We start from the raw sequence: 10,301 nt of genomic DNA, 5'->3' as shown, positions 1-10,301 counted from the left end.
TGCAAAATGCCCATGATTTTGTTTGGTATTGATTAGTACTCTTTCTCTCTTGCAGTTTTTCCCCATTGTCTTAAGTTTATGTCCAGAGAAAATCTGTTGGTTTTATAGGAAATCAAAAAACTAAGGATAATAAAAGAAGCTAATTTTTGAGACTGCAGAATGTTACTGAGAACAAGATCATCTTGTTCAAATGGTAAGCTAATTTCATCATGTCTAAGGTCCCTCAAGTTGTTCCAGAGAAAATTGGTCCAGAGAAAATTAGTCCAGAGAAAATTCACATCACAGAGAAATTTGGTTCAGAGAAATTCTGACTTTCCAGAGAAATTTTACAAATTTCTCTGATTTGAGAAAGGAAGGGAACATTAGAAAATTGATCCAGATAAAATTTCAAATACATGCACTTACATCCGTTGTGGTTCAAGGTAAAGCACAGAAAGTTGAACCATCTAATGTGTTTTACATATCAGTTAAACAAGTCTTAAAATAAGAGCACTTCCAAGGTTGTAGAGAGAAACCTAAGTTCATGGCCATACCATTCTAATATTTTACACAAACCAGCTCTTCCTGGCATGATTTGCAGATCACAATGAGATACATTTTGTTTCTATAGACATTAAAAAAAAAAAAAAAAAAAGGAAACTCCATCCAGTCTCCTCTTTTTCAAGGGTTGTTTCAAGCTACTCTTGACCCTACTATTGACCAACAAAAAAAATCAGTTAGATACTTGAGCAGCTGCCAGCAGGAATTGACATGCACATACATGAATGGGTAGTAGACTAGTAGTTCATTCATTTGCCAAACTATACACATTTGACGTGAATTAGAGCTTTACTGATTACAGTGACTAACAAAGGCAATAGATTCCTGTTATGCTAAAATAGGAAGTTCTAAAATGCACATGTTGTGACTCATCATATATAATGAAACAATTTGTTCAACAGGGTAATGCCCAAATGCAAAAGACTGAAATACAATAATTGATCTTCATTTTCATCTACTAGGGAAAATCATTAAAAGCAGTTACAATCAGTCAACAGACAGCTGTGAAGATTTTCCATGAAATTGACATTAGTTGAATTATTGTATTTTCTGGTCCAGAGAAATTCAAAATTTCTCTGGTTGCATGGTTAGAAAAGAAGGTAAACTTAATCAATATTAAAGTTGCATCACAAGTTAGAAGTGGAATTTCTCTGCTTTGAACTAAAATTTCTCTGGGTTGGTCCAGAGAAATTCTCTGGTTTGAACAGAAATTTCTCTGGTTTGGTCCAGAAAAATTCTCTAATTTTAACTGAGCTTTAACACGATCTGGATCAGCAGTTGGCTGGTCAATTTTGTTTATGACTGGGATTATTGTCAGGTTCGATTCAAAAGCAAAGATTAAAGTTATCAACAGTTCACTCTATTGAGTGAATAAACAACAATAGCAACCTCTCTCTATATATATATATATATATTAAAATGTGTTTTTGTGCAAAGAGAAAACACTTTCGATTGTTTTTGTACACAATCTTTTCCCACACAAACACACATTAATATGTGTGTTTGTGTGGGAAAAGATTGTGTACACACCTAACTTTTGGCATAGTGCACAAAATGGTTATCCCGACACTTGAAACCATAACCTCGAGGTTATTAACCCATAAAAAACAAACAAAAAAAACAAAAAAACGGAATTTGGCAGAGCAAGACAACGAAAATGATCAGGAACTCTTCATTGAATTATGAACATAACTATCACTTCAACATAAAATTCTCACTGAAACTTTAGTGATGCATGTATAATTTAATGGAAGGTTTTGATTTAACGTGTTTTAATATTTTTTTAGGTGCTTTTCTTGCTTCTAATGTACTTTAATTTTATTTATTTAACAGGCCTAGCTTCTTGTTCCTCTCTGAAAGAGTTATACTTGGCTGGAAACAAAATCAGCGAGGTCGAAGGTCTTCACCGTCTCCTAAAACTAAATGTCCTCGATCTGCGTTTCAACAAAATCTCCACAGCCAAATGTCTCGGCCAACTTGCTGCTAACTACATTTCCTTACAAGCGATCAGCCTAGAAGGAAACCCCGCCCAGAAGAACGTCGGAGACGAACAACTCAAGAAATATCTGCAAGGGCTTCTGCCTCATCTGGCTTACTTCAACAGGCAGTCCATAAAAGCTGGCACTTTGAAGGATGCGGCAGACCGTCCGGCTCGATTGGGTATTACTGCCGATCGTGGCCTTAGATTGGAACATAAGAGTACGCGGAAGGGAAACCATGGTACCTCAGTTCACAAGACGTCGTTTTCTTCATCAATTCATGGTCAGAAAGGTCAAGCCACAGTGTCACCAAAACACTTTCGATTGATCAAGCTCAGGACAACGTGGATGGAGAGGAGATGGGGTGAGGGACCTTAGACTACAAAAGAAAAGATTGTGGACCTAATCCATTACTAAAAGTTGGATAGGGACCTTAGACCGATTTCCCCTTATATATTTATATTTTTTTATATATAAAAAAATAATGTTTTATATATTGATAAAATATATATTATATTTATGTATGTACGATTTATGTGTATTTGTATAATATAAAAATAATAGTAAATTATGTTATTAGGTTACAAATTTTCCGGGGAGCAGCGGCAAGCTCCAGAGAGAGAGAGAGAGAGAGAGAGAGAAAGAGAGAGAGAGAGAGAGAGAGAGAGACTCTGTGATCATCAAAGAGAAGAAAACGAAGAGTGCTCACTGTGTGCAGGAGACAGAGCCGAGAGAGAAAGGGACAGCAAGGAGCGCTAGGTGAGGTTGAGAGAAAAATAAAAAAGGTTAAGGTTTTATTTTTATGGATCTATTAATTCTTTAAATAATTTTTTGATCTTTAAAAAAATATTGTGGGTATAAAATCCACTTTTCTTGATTTATGTTTAGTTCGTTATTTTTATTTATTTATTTTTATTTATTTAATGTTAGTTTGATTTTAATTATTTTTATTAGTTATGTATGTCAGGTTTAGGGTTTTATATGTATTTATTTTTATGATTATAATCACACTTATAGATATATAAAATTAAAATTAATTAGGAACCCATAGATAAATTCCTTATACTCCACTCTGACTCCATGAATTGTTGTTTTATTTGAGTGTTGGTGAGGAGGAGTGTATAAAATAAAAAAAGTGAAAATTATGAGATTTATTTAAATGCCTTAGGCTTGGCATTAATATGTTTTTTCTCATAAGTAGATGAGAGATTGTGTATATATGTATATATATATATATATTGTTGCTTCGTTCTCATAAGTAGACGAGTGCTTTGATTTATGCGCGTACGTATATGCTAACTATCCGGGGAGTGTGGGTCAAACTCGAGACGATATTCCCGTGCAAGTTTGGCTTCGGAGTTGTGTTAGGTATACGGGAGGCACATGGGATATATGTGCAGGTCAGAAGTGAAGAGTCGAAGTGGTGGAGTTAAGGTACAAAAAATTAAATATGAGTTTATTATTATAGTGTAAATTGTATTGATTTGTACATCTTGAAAAATAGTAAACGATCTCGATAAATTATGAAATTTGAGCAGAGGCATGCATATGTGATTCTAGACAACTTTTGTGTTTTAACTTTTTATTAAAAAGATCAATTAGAACTTATAATTGGATGATCTTGGTTACAATAGTTTTTATTCATTTTAGCAGTGCAGACTTTAGATGCTGTTTTAACCCACGAAACGAGCTCATTTTTATTGGTTTCACACAAATTAAAGTAAAACATTATTCTGAACACTTTTCGTGTTTTGAACTTTTCTGAAAAAAATCATCTTAGGGCAGTTTGTTTTCGTTTTTAGTTTCAGATTTTTCAGTTGATTTTTCAGTTGAATTTCGTCTAAGTTCTTTTATCAAGTTTTTCTCTCAACTTGTTCAGTTTCTACTAAATTTGTTCGCCCTATCTTTTAGGAAATTTCATTCTGTATAACTTTTGTTCTTTGAGTTTTGGTCAATTCGAATTATTTAAGTATGAAATGGTGTATTTTTATAATTTTTCAGTTACTTATGATTAAATTATACTAACTTTATTTTTTTGGGAAATGGTAGGTCTTACTAACTTTTTATGCAGGGCTGACCCACTATAATTTTTATGTTTATTTTGCTTATTCTATACTTAATTTATATTTAGTTGTGTACGGGTAAGAAACTAAATGCCACTGTATCTTAGGAAACTACCCCTTCGTCTCAATGCGGATGGAACTACTTGTCTTGTCCCATAACAATAATTAAATGTATTTTTGTTTGTGTCTGGTGGACACGTGGGTGTCAAATCTTGTACTCATACTAGTATACTTGTATACTGACCCGTTTTGTCTTTTGGCATCTCGAGTGCGTTCTATTTGAACGCAGCCAAGCTTCCTTTGTAGGATTAGTTGGGACTACGGTGGTGAAGAGAAATAACTATAGTTGTTGGACACGTCGTTTGGACTTCTTTTGTTTTCTTAAGCTTAGGGTTGATATTAGTTTATGTAATTATTATTTTTTTTATGACCTTAGTATTTTGATAATTTGGCATGGTTTGTAAGTTTACATTATTTATGTTATTTTGACTATTTATTGTTACTTTAATGTTGGAGGTATTGGTTAGTTATAAAATTATGGTAGATGATTTGGTTGGCGTTTTGTTAATTTTTTTTTTATCCCTTGTAATCTTTTGAGGATAGAAATTTACTTAAACCTTATGGAAACGTGAGCGTTTAGATTTTGTTTCACCCCTAGGATTTGGATGATGGGATATTGATTGGGGTTTAGTCCTAATTTAATATTTTATTGTCTAAATTTTGGGACGTAACAATTTGGTATTAGAGCTCTAGGTTACCCTAGACTTGTGAAAGTTTAGGTGATCCTCAGATTGTGGAAACATGGGTTAGCTGGTTTAGTTTGGTGGTTGAGTTTATTCTAAGTATTTATGAACGAATTCTTTTTGTGTGTTTAACTTGAAGGTGATGGCTGGAAGGTATCTTTAATTTTTTTTTAAAAACCCATTAGAGTACTTTTTGATACTGGTGTCTCTTATTGTTTCATATCTAGGCAGTTTATAGAAAGAGAACACCTTGTAACTACCTCCTTGTCTAGACCTATTCGTGTTGAGACCCCTTTAGAAGGGGTAGTTACTCTTTATGAGATGTGTAAAGATTTTGAGATTGGCTTTGCGGGTAGAGTCTTGTATGTAGACCTAATTGTGTTAGGTTTTAGGGGTTTACAATTATTTTAGGTATGGATTGGCTGCGAAAATACTTTGTTACTCTAGATTGTGTTGGGAGGACTGTGAATATAAATATTCCCGGTATGCCACGACTTACCCACACTTCTAGCCATGGAGAAGAGTCGATAATGACGAGTTTTCTGTACTTGGTAGAAATCCCTAAGCAGGATATTAGTGAGGTAGATGTGGTACGTGAGTTTGAAGATGTATTTCAGGAGATACCTGGACCTCCACCTCGACGGGTAGTAGAATTTTACATTGACCTAGTGCCTGGAACTGCACCGATTTCTAAAGTGACATACAGAATGGCGCCTAAAAAGCTTGTGGAGATGAAAAAACGGTTGGAAAAGATACTTCAGAAAGGGTTCATACGTTCAAGTAACTCCCCGTGGGGAGCACCCGCGATCTTTGTCTCCAAGAAAGATGGCACTCTCCGTATGTCCATAGATTACAGAGAGCTAAACAAGGTAACTATCAAGAGCAAGTATTCACTACCTAGAATTGATGACTTGTTTGATCAGTTGAAGGGGGCAGCCATGTTCTCTCAATTTGATCTCAGAATGGGTTACCATCAGATGGGTGTGTCAGAGGAAAGTATACCGCTTACTGCTTTTCAGACCTAGTATGGGTTGTACGAATTTCCTGTAATGCCTTTTGGTTTGACCAATGCTCCTGCTTATTTCATGGACTTGATGAATAGAATTTTTCAACTGTACCTAGATAAGTTTGTGATTATCTTCATTAATGATATCCTAGTGTATTCTAAGAATGAGGAAAAGCACAGAGAACACTTGAAAGTCATGCTGTAGACTTTGAGGGAGAAACAATTATACCCCAAGTTCAATAAGTGTCACTTTTGGGAGAAAGAAGTTTGATTTTTTAGGCATGTTGTGTCCAATCAAGGGATATCAGTAGATCTTGAGAAAGTTGTTGCGATCAAAGAATTGAAGCAGCCCATGAACCCTACAGAGGTGAGAAGTTTTTTTAGGACTAGCCGGTTATTATAAGAGATTTATAGAGAAGTTTTCCACTATCACAGCACCCACGACCATGCTGCCTTGCAAGAATGTGAAGTTCGTATGAACAGATGATTGTGAGAGAGCTTTCTAGGAGTTAAAGCAGTGGTTAACTACAACAGCGATGTTAACTATACTAGTACAAGGGGAAAAGTTAGTAGTGTTAACTGATGCGAGTGGAACTGGGTTGGGATGTGTGTTGATGCAGCATCAGAAGGTTGTATCTTATGCTTCTCGACAGTTAAAACCTCATGAGAGACGATACCCTACTCATGACTTAGAGCTGGCAGCAGTTGTTTTCGTGTTAAAAGTGTGGCGACACTACTTGTTTGGGGAGCGTTTTGAGTTATACACAGATCACAGGAGTCTTAAATATCTTTTTTCTCAAAAAGAGTTGAATATAAGACAACAGAGGTGGGTTGAATTCATTAGCAGTTATGATTTCGAGATCCTTTACCACCCGGGAAAAGAAAATGTGGTCGCAGATGCACGTAGTCAACAACATGGAGTTATAGCGTCTTTGATGATTCAGGAATGGAACTCCTTGGAGCTAATTTCGATACATGATATTCAACCAATAGAGAATGTCGAGAGGGAATACATTGGTAGTTTGACCATACAACCGACATTATTAGGTAAAATTCGTCAGATGTAGTATTTAGATGGGTTTCTCATGAGCTAGCTCAATAAGCTTGTGGTGGATTTGATTAATGATTGTCCTACTGATTGATCTATGGACTTAGATGGGGGATTGCGATTCAGGGCAGATTGTGTGTACCTAACATAGTTGAATGGAGGAAAGAGATTATGGATGATGCCCATAGGTCCCGATATACTATTCACCTTGGTGGGACTAAGATGTATCATGACCTGAAGAGGACGTTTTGGTGGGAAGGTATGAAGAAGGATGTATGAGAGTATGTTTCTCGATGTTATGTGTGTCAACAGGTTAATGCAGAACACCAATGACCGTTTGGAGTTTGGCAGCCTCTCGAGATCCGTACTTGGAAATAGGAGTACATCTCTATGGATTTCGTGGATGGATTGCCACAGTCTAAGCAAGGCAATGAATCTATTTGGGTGATAATGGATCGACTCACTATGTCTCTCATTTTATTCCTATCATTGTTCATCGAACTACGGATAAACTAGCTAGGCTGTATATTCAAGAGGTGATGCGACTTCATGGCACACCAGTTGCTATAGTTTCAGATCATGATTTGTTGTTTGTAGCAGAGTGTTGGGAGAGTTTTTAGCATGCTTTGGTGCTAGGTTAGACTTGAGCATGGCTTATCATCCTCAAACAGATGGGAAAACTGAACGGGTAAATCTGATCTTGGTGGATATGTTAAGAGCCTGTGTCCTCGATCTTGGTGGTAGTTGGGAAAAACATTTGCCATTGGTGGAGTTTTCTTATAATAATAACTATCACTCCAGTATCGGGATGACACCTTTTGAGGCTTTGTATAAGAGGCTGTGTCGATCACCTGCTTGTTGGATAGAAATAGGAAATGTGCCATTGTTAGGGCCAGAGTTAGTGAGAGAGATCACGGAGAATGTGAACATTATTCAGGAACGTATTAAGACTGCACAGAGTCGTCAGAAGAGTTACGCTGATAGAAAACGTAAGAGAGTTGAGTTGAATGTTGGAGACTTTGTGTTTTTGATGGTCTCGCCGATGAAGGGTATCATGCGGTTCGGAAAGAAGGGAAAGTTGGCACCTAAATTTGTAAGACCATACGAGATCACTAAGAAGATTGGTAATGTGGCTTAAAAATTAACTCTACCACTTGCTTTAGCTATGATTCACAATGTGTTCCATGTATCTTTATTACGGAAGTCTGTGCAAGACCCTTCCCAAGTAGTATCACCAGAAGTGTTGGAGATTAGTGATGATCTAACGTATGTGGTGCGACCAGTTACTATTCTAGATCGGGATGTAAAGCAGTTACGGCGCAAGAAAGTGAACTTGGTGAAAGTGCAATGGAGCGAGAATGAGAACGATATTACCTGGGAGTTAGAAGAAAAATTTCGACGTATGGACCCGGAGCTTTTTGCTTAGTATTCTCTCTTATCGAATCTCGGGATAAGATTCTTTTGAGGTGTGCATATTATAGCGACCCTAATTTTTCGAAAGTCATTATTTATTATTATTATGATTATTATTACTTTATTTTATTTTTGGTTTTATTAATTGTGTGGTTACATGAGAATTTAATGTGTTATTTAATTAATTTAATGTGATAGTTAATTATATATAATTAATCTGTATATTTATATATTTATATTTTTATATATATATATAAAAATAGTGTTTTATATATTGATAAAATATATATTATATTTATGTATGTGCTATTTATGTGTATTTGTATAATATAAATGTAATAGTAAATTATGTTATACTAGACCTAGGTTACAAGTTTTCCAAGGGACCGGTAGCAAGCCACAGAGAGAGAGAGAAAGACTTTGTGATCATCAAAGAGAAGAAAAGGAAGAGTGCTCACTGTGTGCGGGAGACAGAGCTGAGAGAAAAAGGGACAGCAAAAAGAGCTAGGTGAGGTAGAGAGAAAAATAAAAAGGGTTAGGGTTTTATTTTGGTGGCTCCATTAATTCTCTAAGTGATTCTTTGATCTTCAAAAAAATATTGTTAGTACAAAACCCACTTCCCTTGATTTATGTTTAATTCCTTATTTTTGCTTATTTATTTTTATTTATTTGATGTTAGTTTGATTTTGTATTTACATGAAGATGATAGATTAATTTTAATTATTTTGATTGGTTGTGTATGTCAAGTTTAGGGTTTTTATATGTATTTATTTTTATGGTTGTAATCACACTTATAGATATATGAAATTAAAATTAATTAGGAACCCATAGATAAATTCCTTATACTCCACCATGACTCCATAGATTGTTGTTTTATTTGAGTGTTGGTGGGGAAGAGTGTATAGCGATCCCGGGTTTACCCTTGTTGTATAGTGATCCGGACATGTGTCCGTGGATGTTGGTAGTTGTTTATTATCTTGTTTACATCCTTTCTTACTTCGTATTTGAGTTATAGGATGAGTTGGGCGGGTTGGTTTCAGGTTGGTTGAGTTTAGAAACCAAAACTAGTTGCCCAGATTTTTGGCCTGTCCGCTCGAGCGGAGGTGTTGGCGCTCGAGCGGGGAATACATCCATCCAGTATCTTGTTGTGCAGTGTTGTGAGCTCGAGCGTAGGGTTGGGAGCTCGAGCGGAGGCCTGGTTCTGCAAAAGTGATGGGCGAGTGCATTCTGCGCTCGAGCGGGAGGTTGGCCGCTCGAGCGGAAGTCTGTGAGTGGCCGCTCGAGCGGGGTGTTTTACGCTCGAGCGGATACCTGGGTTAAAGTTCCGAATTTGTGACTCTTTAAATCACTTTTTCACTTTCTCTTCTCTCTCTTACTTTTCCAAAATCACCATTGTTGAGCCTCTCACTCTAGACTCTACCTTCTCTCTAGGTTTTGATCTAGTAGGAGTGATTTACTCACCTTTGGCCTTTACAAAAAAGTTGTTGATCGTCGAGGGCTTCATTTTAATCTGAAAATCTCGGGTTTTGGAGCACGTTGGGTTTTGTCGTCTTCTCCTTTGGGACTCCGAATTTGAGGTAGGGATATCCTACTCCTCTCTATGGGTTTTGTCTTTAAATTTTGGTATTTTGAGATGTTGGGCTTGGTTTGGTAATTTTGTGAAAGTTTGGGGCTTTTGTGTAATTTTACAAAAGTTGGGGTTTTATTCATAATAAACCTAGATGCATGTTTGGCATAGAAAAATGGAATGATTGTTGAATCATTGATGAAAATGGGACCTAAGGGTTGAAATGGTAATTATGGAAAATGGCCTAATTACATTGTTTAATTAATTGGGATAATTAATTGGTGAGAAATGAGGAAATGAAATGTTGATTGAATATCCATTTGTGCATTTATTTTCTGTTTTAGAAATAACTGCTTTGGGCTATCGGTGGAGGATAGTCGAGATTGTTGTAGACAATGCATGATGATTAGGTAAACGGAAACTAATCAATGGAATGTGTCATG

The 10,301-nt window shown here is 36.1% G+C and overlaps 1 protein-coding gene across 1 annotated transcript; it reads left to right on the top strand.

Moving 5' to 3' along the window:
• The first annotated feature begins 7,686 nt into the window (after positions 1 to 7,686).
• LOC145793989 (uncharacterized) lies at positions 7,687 to 8,304 on the top strand. The gene is made up of 2 exons (XM_082876906.1): positions 7,687 to 7,971; positions 8,083 to 8,304. Exons 1-2 carry the CDS (start codon positions 7,687 to 7,689, stop codon positions 8,302 to 8,304), a joined length of 507 nt encoding a protein of 168 aa, XP_082733032.1.
• The last annotated feature ends 1,997 nt before the right edge of the window (positions 8,305 to 10,301 follow it).

The sequence above is a fragment of the Camellia sinensis genome, chromosome 6 (genome assembly GCF_055761805.1).
Source record: "Camellia sinensis isolate YWXY chromosome 6, ASM5576180v1, whole genome shotgun sequence".
Classification (NCBI taxonomy): domain Eukaryota; kingdom Viridiplantae; phylum Streptophyta; class Magnoliopsida; order Ericales; family Theaceae; genus Camellia; species Camellia sinensis.
This window is presented reverse-complemented; position numbering and strand designations above follow the sequence as displayed.